At 40.4% G+C, this 19,774-nt stretch overlaps 1 protein-coding gene across 1 annotated transcript in view; it reads right to left on the bottom strand.

The window, feature by feature from the left end:
* Positions 1-19,774, bottom strand: part of SNTG2 (syntrophin gamma 2) — a 457,199-nt gene that overhangs the window by 32,976 nt on the left and 404,449 nt on the right. Inside the window, exon 14 of the mRNA XM_024215800.1 lies at positions 16,932-17,141. Within this exon, the coding sequence (XP_024071568.1) occupies positions 16,932-17,141 (210 nt within the window). The remainder of the gene's footprint in view (positions 1-16,931; positions 17,142-19,774) is intronic.

The following is a 19,774-nucleotide window of genomic DNA, read 5'->3' as shown; positions in this document are numbered from 1 at the left end:
ACTATGATAATCTAGTCATCCCTCCTGCACAGGTCTTCCCTGAATTAATTTCTGTTTGAACTAGAGAATATTTTATAGAAAAATAATACAATTTTGATTTTAAAATTTCAAGTGATAGAGAATCCGCTAACCTTTGGTAAATAGTTCCAATGGTTAATAACCCTCACCTTTAAAAATGTGTGCATTATTTCTACTGTAAAATCTCTGGCTTCTGCTTCCAGCCATTGGATATTGTTGTATCTTTGTTGGCTAGATTAAGGAGCTCTCAATTATCAAATTTCTGTTTCTCGTGTAAGTACTTAGGGCTAGATTCACCAGGGGAACTTAGGCGACTAAAGGGGCAGTTAGATACTTAAATCCTCAAATCTAATTTGTAAGGACCACTGGTCTTCACAAAACCACACTCAACTACTGCCAAAAGTCCCTTGGTACCTAAATTTCTGCCAGTGGGCATGTGTAAAGCTGCCTAAATCCTGACACCACAGAGCTGCTCAGCACCTAAGTCCCAGTGAGATTCATAAACTAAGCATTACCCTGTTAGTTCACCTGTTGGGCTCGAGCCAATCTGTGTTCCCTGAACACACCTAATCCACACAAAAGAGGAGGATGAGGATTGTCCTATACCAAGTATCCCAGTGGTTAGAGCACTCATGTGAGATGTGGGAGATGCAGGTTTAAATACCCACTCTGTCTGATTTGAATCAGGGACTTGAACCCAGGCTCTTAAGTGTTCTGGGGTAGGTATCTCGCAACCCTTTTGAATCTGTTCCATTTGGTATAAAATACATAGTCACTGGGCCAGAGAGAGAATGAGAATGCCTCGTCATTGGCACACTCACCTCAGAGACCAGGGATCCAGTCCCTGTTCCAATGAATATTAAAATATTTTATACAAAGTGGAGGTCATAAGGTGTGTTACTTCAGCTCTGTAGTCTTTCCAGGCCCATGGGAAATGCCTAATGACCACAGATGGGAACAGAATTTGAAGGGGGCAAGGAGACAGCATGGTATTGGCAAGGGACATGGTATCTCTAAGCCAGCCAAAAAACAGAGACGAGACAATGGTTGATTGAATTGGTGCCACTCCTGGGCATTTAAATGATCAAGTTTTACTGGCACAATATTTGTGGAAAGCAAATTCCAAGTAGCATGTAGGAATATTTATAGAGACTGAAGTTTAAATTTGAATGCACAAATATTGCTACCACAAATGCTTTCACACTCAGCCAGTAAGAGATCAGACGCAATTAATATGTAATTTATGTAACCAATCGTAACTACCCAATCTAGTTCAAACGTTGAATGTCAAGAATCGAATACACTTGCAGAAAACTCTTTGCTGTTAATCCATAGATTTAAAACATGTGCAAAAATTCATTGAATAAACAAAAGATAAATACACACAAGGAAATAGAGATATGCAAACTGGTATTCATTCCATCAGAAGAAAGAGATGTTGAATTCATCATATTTGTATATTATTCATTATTAATTAGTTGCACACCTCTATTAATTATTTATATAGGTGAAGTGAAATACTACAAATTATTAAGTATACCATTGTTGAAAAAATTAGTTTGTTTTCATAATTTGCAATATATATATATATCAATGATAGGAGAGGAATTTTCTTTTTTTTTCATGTTGGAAAATCCTGGAACATGCTTTTTACAGTTGAGATATTTCCCCTCCCTCAACTTGAGACACTACACAAAAATACTGAAGTCAACAAATTAACTATCATTCTCAGGCTGACTGGCAAGGTTAATTCTTCTGACTCATAGGATTCTGTGACAACTGCCAACCTGTTGAGTTATAGCATCAAAGAGAAAAAATTGTCTTGGAGCTTCTACCATTTGGACACTATATCATCACTAATAAAAATACAGCAGAGAATGGCTAAAAATGTGACAGCCTTAATCAAGCTTTCTACATGCACTCAGCTAAAGCCTAACATCGGACCTAACTTACAGTATGTAGTAACTTATACCAAATAACTTTTTTTGACCAAACAATATAAATGATTTATGAAATCACGTTATCCAACTGCATCAGTACTGCAGGGAGCAGTTTCATTTGCTTCATGACTTTTTGCTACAGCTCTCACTGGATATAATATTTATATTGTATTTTCAAGAATCTACTTTATTACATTATTGTAAAAATACAAAACAAGTATTTGTTGATATAGCCGAGATATTTTTTGGAGGAAGCCAGCCTGGGAGAATGGGTCTGCATAAAACAGAATGTTTGGATTCCTACATTTCATCTTGCATACAAACCAAATATCTCTGAAGTTCTAAAAAGTTTATTTCTCACCCTTACTCCTCCATCATTTCTCTCATAACATGCATATACACTTACTGGTGCTTGCAGAATTTCCTACACAACTAGAAGCAGGAAGTAAATGTCTTTGATTTGATATTTAACCATATTTTTTTGTGTTAGTAATTGTTTAACTCCAACTGAGAGAGAGAATATTTTCTCTTCCGATTCCTTACACTGACTGCAAGGATTCTCATGTACATGCTAATAGAAGGCTTTTGCCCAGACATTCTTTCAAAGTATCCTTTCTGGAAGATAACTCCCTCACTGTGAAACCCCAACATTAACGGGCTTCTGAACTTTTTTTTTATCCTTCTGTTAGCATCAAACAGCAAGTGCAAATCACAATCCTAACCACTTCCAATTCAAGGGCAACCTCCTTTTGGTTGAATTGTCCTTGCCACTGTTTCACAAATTGGTGGTTTCCATCCATTCACTGAGATACACTCCCATACCCCCCATATCATGGACATATCTTCCTCTGTTCTCTCTTGATGTTACTAGATAGAGACATGAAAGATGCAATTCTGTCATGATATTCAAAGACTTCTGTGCAGGTCACAAAACATTCAGCCATCTTATCCTACACTCAGCTGACAACCAGATAATTCATGTTGAACAAGGCAGAGGGAGGGGGAAAAAACGTAAGAAAGGAGTACAGATAGAGAGAGTAGAGAGTGCTGGAATATCCATCCTGGAGGGTCAAGAAACAGTAAGAAGGTCTGGAAACAGCATCAAATTTAGATACAAAGCCAAATGTGAACATTTTGTGTTCCATGGGAGACTTTAATCACCCTGATATCTGCTGGGAGAGCAATACAGCGGGGCACAGACAATCCAGGAAGTTTTTGGAAAGTGTAGGGGACAATTTCCTGGTGCAAGTGTTGGAGGAACCAACTAGGGGCAGAGCTTTTCTTGACCTGCTGCTCACAAACAGGGAAGAATTAGTAGGGGAAGCAAAAGTGGATGGGAACCTGGGAGGCAGTGACCATGAGATGGTCGAGTTCAGGATCCTGACACAAGGAAGAAAGGAGAGCAGTAGAATACGGACCCTGGACTTCAGAAAAGCAGACTTTGACTCCCTCAGGGAACAGATGGGCAGGATCCCCTGGGAGAATAACATGAAAGGCAAAGGGGTCCAGGAGAGCTGGCTGTATTTTAAAGAATCCTTATTGCGGTTGCAGGAACAAACCATCCCGATGTGTAGAAAGAATAGTAAATATGGCAGGCGACCAGCTTGGCTAAACAGTGAAATCCTTGCTGATCTTAAACGCAAAAAAGAAGCTTACAAGAAGTGGAAGATTGGACAAATGACCAGGGAGGAGTATAAAAATATTGCTCAGGCATGCAGGAGTGAAATCAGGAAGGCCAAATCACACTTGGAGTTGCAGCTAGCAAGAGATGTTAAAAGTAACGAGAAGGGTTAATGAAGGGAAAATGAAGATTTCCTGGACAGACGTCAGGAGATGCTTCTACGGCCACAACGTTCTGAAGATTCAGAGCAGGCGCAGCAGGGACAGACGGATGAAGAAGAAAGTCAAGGAAAGTGTGGGCCCCTTACTGAATGAGGGAGGCAACCTAGTGACCGAGGATGTGGAAAAAGCTAATGTACTCAATGATTTTTTTGCCTCTGTCTTCACGAACAAGGTCAGCTCCCAGACTACTGCACTGAGCAGCACAGTATGGGGAGAAGGTGACCAGCCCTCTGTGGAGAAAGAAGTGGTTCGGGACTATTTAGAAAAACTGGACATTCACAAGTCCATGGGGCCGGATGCACTGCATCCGAGGGTGCTAAAGGAGTTGGCGGATGAGATTGCAGAGCCATTAGCCATTATTTTTGAAAACTCATGGCGATCAGGGGAGGTCCCGGATGACTGGAAAAAGGCTAATGTAGTGCCCATCTTTAAAAAAGGGAAGAAGGAGGATCCGGGGAACTACAGGCCAGTCAGCCTCACCTTGGTCCCTGGAAAAATCATGGAGCAGGTCCTCAAGGAATCAATTATGAAACACTTAGAGGAGAGGAAAGTGATCAGGAACAGTCAGCATGGATTCACCAAGGGGAAGTCGTGCCTGACTAACCTAATTGCCTTCTATGATGAGATAACTGGCTCTGTGGATGAGGGGAAAGCAGTGGATGTGTTATTCCTTGACTTTAGCAAAGCTTTTGATAAGGTCTCCCACAGTATTCTTGCCACCAAGTTAAAGAAGTATGGGCTGGATGAATGGACTGTAAGGTGGATAGAAAGCTGGCTAGATCGTCGGGCTCAACGGGTAGTGATCAATGGCTCCATGTCTAGTTGACAGCCGGTTTCAAGCGGAGTGCCCCAAGGGTCGGTCCTGGGGCCGGTTTTGTTTAATATCTTTATTAATGATCTGGAGGATGGTGTGGACTGCACTCTCAGCAAGTTTGCAGATGACACTAAACTGGGAGGCGTGGTAGATACAGTAGAGGGTAGGAATCGGATACAGAGGGACCTAGACAAATTAGAGGATTGGGCCAAAAAAACCCTGATGAGGTTCAACAAGGACAAGTGCAGAGTCCTGCACTTAGGACGGAAGAATCCCATTCACTGCTACAGACTAGGGACCGAATGGCTGGGTAGCAGTTCTGCAGAAAAGGACCTAGGGGTCACAGTGGACGAGAAGCTGGATATGAGTCAACAGTGTGCTCTTGTTGCCAAGAAGGCTAACGGCATTTTGGGCTGTATAAGTAGGGGCATTGCCAGCAGATCGAGGAACGTGATCGTTCCCCTTTATTCGACATTGGTGAGGCCTCATCTGGAGTACTGTGTCCAGTTTTGGGCCCCACACTACAAGAAGGATGTGGAAAAATTGGAAAGAGTCCAGCGGAGGGCAACAAAAATGATTAGGGGTCTGAAGCACATGACTTATGAGGAGAGGCTGAGGGAACTGGGATTGTTTAGTCTCCAGAAGAGAAGAATGAGGGGGGATTTGATAGCTGCTTTCAACTACCTGAGGGGGAGTTCCAAAGAGGATGGAGCTCGGCTGTTCTCAGTGGTGGCAGATGACAGAACAAGGAGCAATGGTCTCAAGTTGCAGTGGGGGAGGTCTAGGTTGGATATTAGGAAAAACTTTTTCACTAGGAGGGTGGTGAAGCACTGGAATGCGTTACCTAGGGAGGTGGTGGAGTCTCCTTCTTTGGAGGTTTTTAAGGCCCAGCTTGACAAAGCCCTGGCTGGGATGATTTAGTTGGGAATTAGTCCTGCTTTGAGCAGGGGGTTGGACTAGTTGACCTCCTGAGGTCCCTTCCAACCCTGATGTTCTATGATTCTATGATTGTGGGCCCAGTATCTCTCTTCCTTCACCAATAAGGAAACCATAAAGACACTGTGATGTATTAATTTGAGCTTTGCTCATTAACAGTCTTGTAATTAAATCAGAGAGGGATTTGACAAACTCAAAACTCCATGTATGAATATTCTATAGATATGTGCTTAAGGGAAACTCATGAGGGTTCTGTGACATTGCACTCTATATGATTTTATGAAAATATGCTAATGTAACTGGAATATGCTTCATGCAAAAGGTCTCTTGTAAGGTATCATTACAAAGCTTATAATCTACTGAGTGTGATCATTCTATTTGTATAAATGTATCACTCTTGTATCTGAAACTAGAAATATGAAATATAACTCTGAGGGCCTATTGTAATTATGCAAAGTGTGGGCCATTAATGGTGGTTTGGAATCTTGATGATTCCCATCATCCAGAACAATTGACTGCAGATGGCTCTGTTTTACAGTACTTGCAAGTCTTCCTGAAGTCTTACAGTGACATGTGATCATGTTACCTGAATGGGAATCCATCTTTAACCTGGTGTCTTTCCATTGAGAAGGAGGAGGTGGGAACCCAGAGGGACAAAGGATTCCCACCTTATGCAAAAGATATATAAATGGGTGGAACAGAACAAAGAGAGGAGCCATCATGAGATATCCCGTAGCTACCACCTGAGCTGGAACAAGGGCTGTACCAGGGGAAAGGATTGTGCCCAGACTAGGAAGGCGTCCAGTCTGTGAAAGAGACTTATTGAAACATCTTTCAGGGTGAGATTTTATCTGTACTCAATTGTATTACTGTTTTAGGCTTAAATTTGCATGTTTTATTTTATTTTGCTTGGTAATTCACTTTGTTCTGTCTGTTACTACTCGGAACCACTTAAATCCTACTTTCTATATTTAATAAAATCATTTTTTACTTATTAATTAACCCAGAGTATGTATTAATATTTGGGGGGTGGGGGAAACAGCTGTGCATATCTCTCTATCAGTGTTATAGAGGGCGAACAATCTATGAGTTTACCTTGTATAAGCTTTATATAGGGTAAAATGGATTTATTTGGGTTTTAGACCCCATTGGGAGTTGGGCATCTGGGTGTTAAAGACAAGAACACTTCCGTAAGCTGCTTTCAGTTAAGTCTGCAGCTGTGGGGAAGTAATTCAGACCCTGGGTCTGTGTTGGAGCAGATGGGTGTGTCTGGCTCAACAAGACAGGGTGTTGGATTCCTGAGCTGCCAGGGCAGGAAAGCAGGGGCAGAAGTAGTCTTGGCACATCGGTTGGCAGTTCCCAAGGGGGTTTCTGTGATCCAACCTGTCACAGGTTCACTGAGTCCCTTATTAAAATTCTGACTGGAGTTCACCCCATCCCTCTGTCTGGATAATGTTAATTCTTCTATATCGAGGATGACTTACCCCTGAGGCTCCTGAAAATAGTTCTGAAGAGCAAATTTTTTCTTTGGATTACAAGTGATAGGTATTTCAAAAAACTCCAAGTGAAAATGGCGCTATTGAGACATAGCTCTGAAAGGTCTAATACCCCACCTGTCCAAATTACCCTGCGCTCTACTATCGATACTTACAATATAAACATTTCAGCAAAGTGCAGTTAATTATATTCTCTTTCCAAGGGCTGTTTCCTCCTCTCCTTGGTTACAGTTATAGGAAAGTGGTTGTTTTTCTTTGAGTTCATTGGATCCCACAGTACCTGGCTCCCTCCTCTCTGCTATCATATGCTCCTTTTGAACATGGCCTTCTCAGAGTCTAATTTTGTGGTAGTCTTTTAAAAAGAGATTAGCAACACACCACTTGTAATCCTGCTATCCTTAGCATGGCAACCATTGCCAGAGAGATTTTTAAAATGCACAGATTATCTTCTGCAGTTTCCAAGGCATTTTACAAATATCCCAATTTACATTAAGATTTCCTCCCCACCACCATAATATTTCACATGAAATGAAAAGAGAAGCTTCCCAGTAACCTTTGTTCTCAGCATTATAAACGCTTTACTGTTCTGCTCTTAAAACAAGAAGCTATCCTGGAGCTTAAGGGAATGAATTAGCTCAGCTGGACTAAGCAATTAATCAGAAATATGACCAAAAGGGTTCAGAGTTATCCATTTACATGTCTTGGAATCCTTATCTTAAAAGTTAACACATAATAAATCAGAAAGTAATTTTTCACAAACTGCCATTTTGACTTCCATGCCTTTATTCAAAATATTTCTGTGAGAATAGAATTGCCAAAAATAACTGAAATATGGATGTATTTATAAGAAATGGCACATAGAGTATTCCTTTAATGGTTTATAATATAACACCTTTGATTCTTGCTGAAGAGTCCGCACATTTTCTGTACTGAGCCTGAGAGTGTTGGGATTAAGATTCTGAAAGGTGCATTTCTCCAGATGAGTCCATGAAAAAGCTCAGTTTGAAAGAGGGCAATTAGAAGCATATGGCAAGTCGACATTTAGGAGGACTATGGAGGAACCAAGGCTGACAAAAATTGGGAAGGAGCTTTCAGGGGGCTTCAGTATCAGAGGTATAAAACTGTCAGAAAGTTGTAAAAAATGTTTGTAAAGTTGGAAAGGGAAGTATGTGTACAATCTAATACTAAGATGTGTCCTGTGGTTGCCAACCTAAGATTTGCTGGCCACTGAAATATGCAGCCCTTCTTCACTGCCAGCGATATTACTATCTATTACTAAATTTCAGACACCATTTTTGCTGCTTTTGACTGCCTTGGAGGAGAGGACCATCCCAGCTGAGAGCTTGCTAATACCTAATCTTACAGGTGTTTACTTTATGTAGTAAAAGAGGGAACTCTGGAGACTGAAAGGCTTGTATATTTCTCATTGCTCCTGAGGAAATGCTGCATTCCCTGACCCAATTGGCATGACATATTAGCTTAGGGCAAGTTTGTGTGTATATGCAGAGCAGGGTGGAACTTAGGGATCGGTCCACACTGAATCTTGGGCCTTGCAGTGAGGGGCCAATTGAACTGCTTTGCTGGAGACTTCAGACTGGCTTGAAGAATGAATGGGTGAAAAATCATCATTCTACTATTTTTGCCTAGCAGTCTGTTGAATTCAAAGGAGAGACAGTTACACATGAAGTCAATAATTGTCCCTTCACTTAGAGATCTCCAAAAATTTCCAGGAATACAGATTTTGAGACTCAAAAATAAGCACAGCAGAAACGTATCATTAAAAAAATAGCTACAGAGTCATTTGATTCTTCCTTGTTATTCTCCGCTTTAGTTATATACTATCTGCTTTTCACACAGCTGATAAATAGGACAACTGTGTGGTAGGTCAGAAAGATCTATAATTTCTTGAAGAATTTATGTGGGAAGAATACTTTATATAGTGAGCATGTGTAGTCTCAACATCTCCCAGAAGCCCAAAGATTTTTCAAGCCTGCTCTCAAGACATTTTGTGGAACAAATCAATGTGCACAAATGCAAATAAATAAATAAATAAAATAATAAAAAAATTAAAATAAATGTATTAGTTTCATTCTGTTCTTAGCACTAGTGTTGGTACTATCCAGCTTTTTTCTTTAAGTCATACTCATCTGTGAGGTCAACTATCAACTTGAAGCTGAATCCTCAATATAAAACAAAGCACAAATCTTCCTAAAGACAATTTCCCATTGCTCTGATGTAAGTCAGTCTTTTTTCCAAAAGCAGTGGACAAGTGAGGCTATCAGTATAATATATTTCCCCACATCAACATCCCTCTTCTAGCTGTCTAGGACGTAATACAAATGCACAAGTTTTCCGGTTGATGATCTTATATATCTTTACACACATACTTACCTAAAATGACAGAAGAGATTGTTTGGAATGGAAATGGCAATCTACCATGTCTCCAGCATTAACACACAGAAATGGTGAGTAACTTAAAATTACCAGCCAAAATTGAGCAAAGAGTTACTTACTATAGTTATTAGTACAATGAAATATTTGGACACCTGCTAATATTATTGACTCAGTAATAGCTATCGCATATATTTATAAGATACTCTCTCTACATATATATGAATACATACCATTTTAAATATACGTTATTATAAGCAATAGGGTCCATGGTGGGTTAGGTGGCCCATAGATGCTAGAACTAGGGATTCTGTGTGTGCTGCTGCACCCCGTGGCTTGAAGTGGATTCCATTATATACAATTTGGGTCAAATGCTCTCAGCATCCCTGCTATAAAAATTGTTACAGCACCCCTAAGGTGGGACCTACTGGTTAGTGCCACCGAGTGCCACTTCCCAGAGGGCAGGGTTTGCAGTCCTAGTCCTCCTTTAATCAGAGGTGTGGTGAGGTGTACATGGGTTTTGGGTCACTCCTGTAGTAGGGGCTGTGGTAGAGGAACCTGGGTCTGCCTACTCCACTGGGCTCTTGACCCAGGGCCCTAGGAGGGTCAACAGTATCTGGCCCCCGAAGGTGCCTTCTGAATTACCCTCCATGAGTCACTTCCTGCCACTGCTTTTCTCTCTAGGCTTCTGGTACAAGATAAGATGAAAAGAAAAAGGAAAGGAAACCAGGCATCAAAAGGGTTAAGCATCCTGCATATGGGGAGATAATGTTTATGTTTTTGTGTATTGACATATATTTTGGTAGAGGTCAACAATGTAATCAAACAGTCCCTGTCTATGCTGTATTCTGTTAATTCAGAGATCAAAAGGACATCTTAACATTTAAATGAACCATAAATATAGGATATCGCTGTGTTCATCTCTCTTTGAAAAGTATAGTAAATCATCTGCGAATGGTGGAAAAACAGGCAATTGCCTTATGTTAGTCTGTGTGAATAATTACCTGCGATGGTTAGGAAATGGGTCCACTTCAAAGTCCACATGAGTGCCTTTTGCTCCCCGAAGGACTACAAGCTGCCACAAGAAGGTCTAAAACTGTATAAAGGTGTTTGGGTCCCTATCCTTTTTATCTCAGATCTGCTTGAGGCTTCATGCAGAGGAAGCGTAAGCCATAAGGACTGAGATCCCAGTCCTGACTGGACCGCCCTGAATATAAACATTGGACTATAACCTATGAACTGTTTCTGAAAGAACTCTTTGCATCTACAAAGCTTGTCATCTCTGCTATGAATCTGAATCTCAAGATTGACTCATGTCTGTATGTATACTGATCTTTTAACCAATGCTCTCCCTCTTTTCTTTTTAAATAAATTTTAGTTTAGTTAATAAGAATTGACTGTAAGTGTGTATTTGGGTACGATCTGGAGTATTCATTAACCTGGGAGATAATGTGTCTGATCCTTTGGGATTAATAGAACTTTTTTATATGATGAATAAAATTTTCAGTAACCTTCATCATACTTGAGGCCTGAGGCTGGGTTACTTTAAGGAAACTGTGTTGTTGGCTTCTGGGTAACTAGTGAGGTATTATAGAAGCTGTTTTGTGCTGGCTTGGTAAATCTAAGTATTGGAATATCTACCAGCTTTGGGGATTGTCTGACCCAGTCTTTGCAGTTAATCCTAATTGAGCGACTTCAGTTAGTTCCCCCTTGGGACTCAGGTCATAAGCCCCAACTGGGCTCAGCATATGACTCCAATTCTCTCAGGGAGACTAAACTGGTGCCATTGTCAGAAGCCTTCAGGGTATCTCAGTCTCCCGCCTCTCTTCAGAGCTGGGATACTCCCTTTTCAACCCTTTCTCCAGCTGGAGCATGCTCTGTTGGGCTGGAGGGGCAGGACTACCTGGGTCCAGTTCTGTCTTTTAACCCCTTCTGACCCAGGATGTTTGCATAGCCCATCACTATATATTCATATTGTATATACAATTGTCAACTTGTGGCATGAGTCCCTTCCAGTTATATTGCATTAAAAGTTATCTGTCACTAAACTGCATGCCAGAGTGAACCCAAGAGGCAAAACAATGATGAAGTACAGATTTAAAAATCTAAAATAACTAGACTCAGAGATTGTTTGAGGAAAGCATCTTTTCCCAAGCAACCAGTTTGCACATCTCAGAAGAGGAAACACCTCTGGATTTGTTGTTTGTTTGTTTGCTTGTTTAAGTAATAGCTTTTATAGGACTGAATTCCTCTTTTGGACTTCAGGAGCCAGATCCTTAGCCCTGTGAAGTCCCCTTTTTCCAGCACCGTCTCCCACAGCATAGCGTATTTTCGATGTGCTGGAGATATGAAACGGTGTGTTTTGTAATAATGGAGTGTACTGTGCTCTGGTACCACCATTAGGAAACCAGCACATATTATATTACCAATGGTTATTTGCACCAAGGCCTGAACCAGTTCCCCAGCATCTCTGGGAATGTGGAATGGGGAAGAAGGAAAGCCATCTCTGTCCCTCCTCCATCATGTGCCCCCAGACCTGGTCCAGTGCATCTGGGGATACAGCTCTAGCTGATCAGCGTTTAATTTATTTACTGTTCATAATGGTAATATCCTATTAGCAAAATTTTAGAGTCCAGAGAGTATCTGAATTAAATGAATACTATGAGACTAATTCTGCTTTCAGAACAGCAGTGTAACTCCCATTCAAGAGAAATGTATCTTTATATCTGAGAAAAGAATCAGGCTGAGATGGATTTTGTCATCCACGTAGTGGTGACAATCTGGGAGCTCCTAGTTTTGAGGTTTAACATTCCTCATTTAACCCAGCAGGGTTTACTCATAACATTTTACTCTGGCATAACTCTTAATGTCAACAGAGTCACTCCCAAAGCACACACAATACGTGTATATTATGAAAGCAGAATCTGGCTAGTTGCTCTCTTTTTAAATTAAAAGACTGGGCATAACAAGAGGCTGAACTTAGCCCTTCTGAATAGAAGTTTCATAACCAGGTTTTTTCAAAGAATCTCCACAGGATAATTGTATTGATTTTCTATTTATTATAAACAGGGTAACTTGATTATAATATTCTTGTTGGAACATCTGTTCCCTGAGCTGTCACAACACATGCTAGTCAGAGAGCATGCTCATAAATAAATCAATGTTTACATGATTATTAGACTTATACCTATCTCATAGAGCTGGAAGGGACCCTGAAAGGTCATCAAGTCCAGCCCCCTGCCTTCACTTGCAGGACCAAGTACTGATTTTTTGCTTCAGATACCTAAGTGGCCCCCTCAAGGATTGAACTCACAACCCTGGGTTTAGCAGGCCAACTCTCAAACCACTGAGCTATCCCTCCCCCCTTGTTTCTGTATTCAGTGTATTCACTATAAGATTATTAAAAATATAAAATGTATATCCAACTCAGAAACAACAATTCCAGCCCTCTTATCACTAATTCAAAAATTTGAATGACCCAGGGTCTGAATCACTTGTCCCAAAGCTGCAAGTTTACCTGAAAACAGCTCACAGTAGTGTGCTTGTCTTTAGCACTCAGATGCCCAACTCCCAATGGGGTCTAAACCCAGATAAATCCGTTTTGCCCTGCATAAAACTTATGCAGGGCAAACTCATAAATTGTTCGCCCTCTATGACACTGATAGAGAGATATGCACAGTTGTTTGCTCCCTCAGGTATTAATACATACTCTGAGTAAATTACTAAATAAAAAGTGATTTTATTAAATACAGACAGTAGGATTTAAGTGGTTCCAAGTAGTAACAGACAGAACAAAGTAAGTCACAAGCAAAATAAAATAAAATGCGCAAATCTATGCCTAATCAAACTGAATACAGATAATCTCACCCTCAGAGATGCTTCAGTAAGTTTTTCTCAGACTGGACACCTTCCAGGCCTGGGCACAATTCTTTCCCCTGGTACAGCTCTTGTTGCAGCTCAGGTGATAGCTAGGGGATTCTTCATGATGGCTCCTCTCTCCCTCTGTTCTCTTCCACCCCTTTATATATCTTTTGCATAAGGCGGGAACCCTTTGTCCCTCTGGGTTTCCACCCCCCCTCACTGGAAAAGCACCAGGTTAAAGATGGATTCCAGTTCAGGTGACATGATCACATGTCACTGCAAGACTTCATTACTCACTTTCCAGCACACACATATACAGGAAGACTCACAGGTAAACACAGTCATCTGCAGACAATGGTCCTTGTTAATGGGAGTCATCAAGATTCCAAACCATCATTAATGGCCCACACTTTACATAATTACAATAGGCCCTCAGAGTTATGTTTTATATTTCTAGTTTTAGATACAAGAGTGGTACATTTCTACAAATAGGATGATCACACTCAGTAGATTATGGGCTTTGTAATGATACCTTACAAGAGACCTCTTGCACAAAGCATATCCCAGGTGCATTATATTCACTTATTGTCAATTTTTTATAACACTATCCCAGTTACATTATATTCACTTATTATCATGTTTTTAATAAAACCATATAGACTGCACAACATCACATTGATTTTTTGCTTCAGATGCCTAAGTGGCCCCCTCAAGGATCGAACTCACAACCCTGGGTTTAGCAGGCCAACGCTCAAACCACTGAGCTATCCCTCCCTCCTTGTTTCTGTATTCAGTGTATTCACTATAAGATTATTAAAAATATAAAATGTATATCCAACTCAGAAACAACAATTCCAGCCCTCTTATCACTAATTCAAAAATTTGAATCAATATCTGGTTACAAACTAAATTGGAAAAAATTAGAACTGCTCCAAATCTACCAGTTGAAATGCAGAGGGGTTTTCTCTCCATTGAATTTCCATAGGTAAACTAATGCAATTGTGTACCTAGGTATATTGTACCTGTGCTGCCCCAGCCCTGCTTGGACTAGCAGCTAGGAGCCCCCAGCTTGGGCACACCCAGCAGCACAGGGAAGATCGGATCCAACTCCACAAGCCTCCTCAAGAAGTATTAACTAGTGAAGATAAATTTAGATCATACACTCTCTCAAATCATTAGTGTACAACTAGGTAGCATCCTCTCTCCCTGAACCTGTGAGGAAGGGTTAACACAATAAAAATGAATATTCTGCTTAGGCCACTTCAGATATAGAGGTGCCTGCCTGTATTTATCCCAAAATCTTATTTTAGAAAATTTAATAGCATTATTAGAGCCTTCCTCTAGGGCCCTGATCAACGTCCACAATTATCACTTAACAAACTCCAGTTCCCTGTAACCAATGGGGGCACTGCACTCCCAGACCTACAAAATCACAATTATGATTTTATTATGTCACAGATATCAAACCAGTTCCAATATCCTAACATCCTTATACCCAAATGGGTGGAAACTGAATGTGTATTAATGAATTCTATTCCCCCTGCAGGTCTCCTCAGTTTCTTTTTTTTGTCTGAGGGAGAAAAACAAGGTGCTTACAGTGGTGGCTATCGAAAGGGTCTGGGCTATCTTAGCTAAGAGGTTTCAATTTCATCATTGAAATCATGCAAAATCACCTACCTGGGTAACCCAGATTTGCAAGTCAGGAACAAAGCTATAATTTGGAAAAACTGGCTGAGCAGGAGCATCATATGGTTTTCCCAATTAGTCAGTCATTAAGGCTTTGTCCATTTTCTGTCACTAAAGCAACCTTATAACCTGCCACCCTCAGTGGAGTGGCAGTATTTACAACTAAGACACTTGCTAACATATCAGTTTGGTCCGGATGCCCTAGGACTGCCAGAGGCCACTCAACTACTGGGAACCTTGGAAATGCTTCATAAACAGCCCAGGCCCAAGTCCACTATGTATACTTTGCTAATGAAGAGGAATCTCATTAATTTGGTGTTCATGAAAGAATGGGAAGGGGAGTTATCAGAGCCCTTAAAAGAATCCAAATGGCAGAGCATATTACATAATGTTAAAAATGTCTTTGTGGATCTCAGGTTATGTTTGATACAACAAAAGATTTTATTCAAAATGTACTGGGACATCAAGGAGGTTGCACAAGATAAAGGCCTTATCTTCTGATATTAGCTGGCACTGTAACAAAGAAGAAGGAACCCTGATGCACATACTATGGGACTGTCCCATAGTTAGGCAGCTGTGAAAAGAGATGGACTCAAGAGTTAAAAAGATGCCCAGCTTTCAACAGTCAAACCTCAGCCAAAAATGAGGCCCTATAAACTGAGTTTAACTCTGCCACAAAGACTTTGGTTCTTGAGAGCTGCAATAGTCACCAAGTACATGATTTTACAAAAATGAAATTGTGGGTTTATGCCTAGGGACCTACCAAATTGACGGTCCATTATGGTCAATTTCACAGCCATAGGATTTGATAATTGGTAAATTTCATGTTTTCAGATGTTTAAATCTGAAATTTCACAGTGTTGTAACCGTGGGGGACCTGACCCGAAAGAGCCGGGGGAGGGGGGTGTTGCAAACCGTTTGTAGGGGAGTCATGGGATTGCCACCCTCACTTCTGTGCTGCCTTCAGAGCTGGACAGAGTGGGGAGCAGGGGGTGCAGAGCTATCTGCAGCTGGAGATATACCCAAGAGTAGCCCTGCAGGGAAAGATCAAGTCCTGTGCTGCCCCAGCCCTGCTTGGACTAGCAGCTAGGAGCCCCCAGCTGGGGCACGCCCAGCAGCACAGGGAAGATTGGATCCAACTCCACAAGCCTCCTCCAGCTGCAGGAGGGCTCTGTGGCTGGTCTGGCTGCTGGGGCTGGTCTGGTTTCTCTCCCCACCCAGAGCAGCTGTGCAGGGGAGGGACAAGTCCTGTCCCTCCCTTACCCAGCTGGAGCTAGGTGCCCCCTTTGCTGGGGTATTCCTAGGAACAAAGGGACATCGGATTTCATGGGGAAGGGCTTATTTCATGGTCCATGATGTGTTTTTCACAGCCGTAAAAATTGGTAGGGACTTACTTATGCCCAAGAATAGAGCAGTAGTATTCCACTATGTCTGAGTTAGCAGCCAAAGAAAGAATAGTTTATTGCTGTAGACAGCAATTATATGAATCTGAAGAAACTTGGACCCCATTTCTATATAAAAATGTGGAGATGGTTTAAAGAATGCCAGACCTCCATTCCATTGAACCTCTCCTCTCCCTTTCCCCCTCACCCTCCTCAGTCCTCTCCTTCCCTCCTCCGCCTATTCATGTATAATCTTCTCCTATTTGATTACTGTTACCCCCACCCTAATATGTTATGTCTCAGTAGTATATCTGGTCTTGCTGCTTTGACAAGTTGCAAAATTGCATAGTTCCATAATTCTACTGGAGAGCCAGTGAAGCATTCAGTATTTGAAAAATACAAAAGTTGTAAGTCATTTGCATTTCTGTACTTTTCGTTGCCTATCTCTTTCTGAAAATCAATTTTAACAAATTACAAAAACATATAAAAATGTCTAAAATGTTCTATATGTTACACTTATTTTAGCAATAAAATGGCTGCAGTAATTAAGTTATGTATTACTTACCCCTGTTCTTTGAACTTCCAAGAAAATTGCTCTTTGAAATGATTTTTCCCATGCCGCCAACTCACTGCCAAGCTCTACATTAAAATAATGACTCTTGCCATGTCCAACCATGACACTGAAACAATATGGCCTCTGGTCTTCAAGCTCATAGTCCTGATGAATACCTAAATACAAGTTTGCTTGTAGCCAGCAATCATCAGCAAGCCAGAGCTGAAAGACATGTTTTAGTAAGTGATATTTCAACTAGTACTAAACAAATAATTAAGGCGGCATTGTCTTATGTCTTCAGCAAGTGACTTTGAATCAGAGTGCCTGTTCTCAGTTCTGTTACTGACTCACTGTCAATTTAAACTGCTTTGTGCCTTAGTTTATCTATCTGTAAAACTGGTATGTTAATACTTACCTTTCTCAGTGCAGTGTCATGAGAATCAATTAATGTTTGTAAAGGCTACTGCTCTCAGACTCTCTCATTCACAAGGTCAAAACAGACTAGGTCACCTCTATTTCTCTTTCTATCATCTAATCTAATCCAGGTATTTCTATAGTTTGCAACATACCAATGTAAGCAATGCAATCTGTTATTAAATACAATAAATAGTTATATTTTAAAAGGAATTAATATTTTCATGTGGAGGTAGGTGGGGGAGAGAAGGAGGTGGTTGGGGAGAGTGACATGAGACTTCCTCAAGGTGCAAGCAAGTATTCTGGAGAGGTACCATGGATACTGGAAATAGGATGTGAAGGTGGATCAAAAGCTTCAAATTAAGGCTCTGACAGAGAGCTGGTGACTGCCACTGGATTTCTGGAGGAGTTTCTCAAAGAGAGCTCCAGAATCCTACGTAGTGAATCTAAGCTCTGGGACTCCAAGCTGGAGAGAGACAGAGATACCTATTATAAGTGTGTTGGGAATAAAGATTTTTTTCAGATGTTCATGAGCATCTACTTAGAAAGGAACAGTATTTATATTTCCTTTTACTTTATATGTGTGCATTTGAATTCATGCTTTTCTTAACAATGTGAATAAACAAACTTCTCATATTAATGTATTTTTGATATGTAAGCCATGCCTGCTTTGTGTGGCACTCTGTCCCCCTCTAGTGGTGGCTAGATCAACTAGAGATTGATGAGTCTGCTACAGCCATGGCAAAGAGAGCTCGGCCTTTCAGCTCACACAATAGAGCTCATGCATTAAAATCCAGAGGTCCCAGGTTTGATTGCTGCTGCTGGCAACCCAGTTGGAATATCAACATGACACATGGTGGCCCATAGAGGGAACTGAAGGGGGAAGCCTCTGAAGTCCAATGCACTTCCCTGGCAAGGGAGAGCATAGTATGTAAGCCATGCTTGCTTGATGTGGCACTCTGACCCACTTTAGTGGTGGCTAGGTCAACTAGGAATTTATGAGCTTGCTAAGAGAGGGGCTATTTTATCTCAGGTAGCACAAGTTCCTGTATCAAGCACCAAAAGCCTCAAGTTCAATTCCTGTTGCCAAGAGTTTGAGCATAGCAGATAAAAAATGATTCTTTCAAATACATGAACCCACCTGACTGACTAAATCGGACAATGAGGACTTTTGGTTGAAGCATCTAATTAAAATATTTTATTTGTGAGCTTACTTTGCATGTTCTTAATACAATGTTTTGTTCAAATGTCTTTATAGTAACATTCCTCTAAGCTAATAGACAGATTTGAAAATAATTACCTGGTATTAATCCATTGAAGTTAGTGGAGTTTTAACAGGGATAAATTTAAGCTAATTATATTCTTATTTTAGGTCACATAGCTAATCTATACACCAATTGATGCAATTTATCTGTTACAGAAATTTTGTATACTTAAAATTTTAAAAAGTTTTAAAAGTAAAACAAATTGAGAAAAAAAAAATAAAAAACAACCACCATCCAACAACAAACAGCTCTCTATAAATGAAAGTACTTTTTGGAACTTAAATGAGCTCTATCTTACTTAAACTATGCCTTGCAGACACTGCACCCTGATGTGAAAAATAGAAATGCTTAAAAAAAAACCCCAGACAAATCAAATGAGTTTCTTTCATTTTGCAATCTAAGTCCAATCATGTAGAACTCAGAGGTGATATACAGTGGAATTTGCTTATAATTAACTCAGCTATACAGACACCTATGTTTACAGTGAAATAGAGAGAAATTCCTGAATTACTTAAATGCATTTCAGCTGACTTACACTCATTTTATAGTGAAGTTTTACTACGTATTATATAAGGCTTCTTTCCACTATAATTGGGTTTCACTCTGCTAAGATTATGGGAATGCAGCAATTTATCATGGGCTAATGCTAGAAATCACAATATGGTGTGGCAGAGGTCCTCCAGAGCAGCAAGTGCTGTTCCGAAACTGGACGGAGTGAAGAGATACCCTGCAATCAATCCAGGGAAGAACAGGATCTCCTTACAATGAAGATTTTAGTGAACTAAAATACTTCATTATAAGAAGTTTCCAAATACTTCAGTTGGTTATGGTTTGATAAATATATAGAGAAAAACAAAATTAGGTTTGAAGGCTACTATTAATGCCCATCTTCATTTAAAAAAAAATATATAAGAACTTTCTATAACTAAATCCCCAAATGGCATTTTTAAAAATTTTCTTTACCAGTTTCAGATCATATTAATGCTCTTGATTTCTCAACTATTTCTTTATTTCTGTTTGATGACATGGAAGATGAGAAGAGTAGACAGGTATCTGCAGTCAGGAGCACATTTTTCTGCGGTGATCTTGGCTGAAATTTTTTTTTTTTATTCCCATTGCACCTCCCTCCAAGACTGCAGGTTAGGGTGGGGAAGAATACCCAAGTTCCAGCAAGTT

This window comes from Terrapene carolina, unplaced genomic scaffold (genome assembly GCF_002925995.2).
Source record: "Terrapene carolina triunguis isolate 2854851 unplaced genomic scaffold, T_m_triunguis-2.0 Scaffold42, whole genome shotgun sequence".
Lineage (NCBI taxonomy): Eukaryota > Metazoa > Chordata > Testudines > Emydidae > Terrapene > Terrapene triunguis.
The sequence above is the reverse complement of the archived record's forward strand: the minus strand, read 5'-3'. Positions and strand labels throughout refer to the sequence as shown.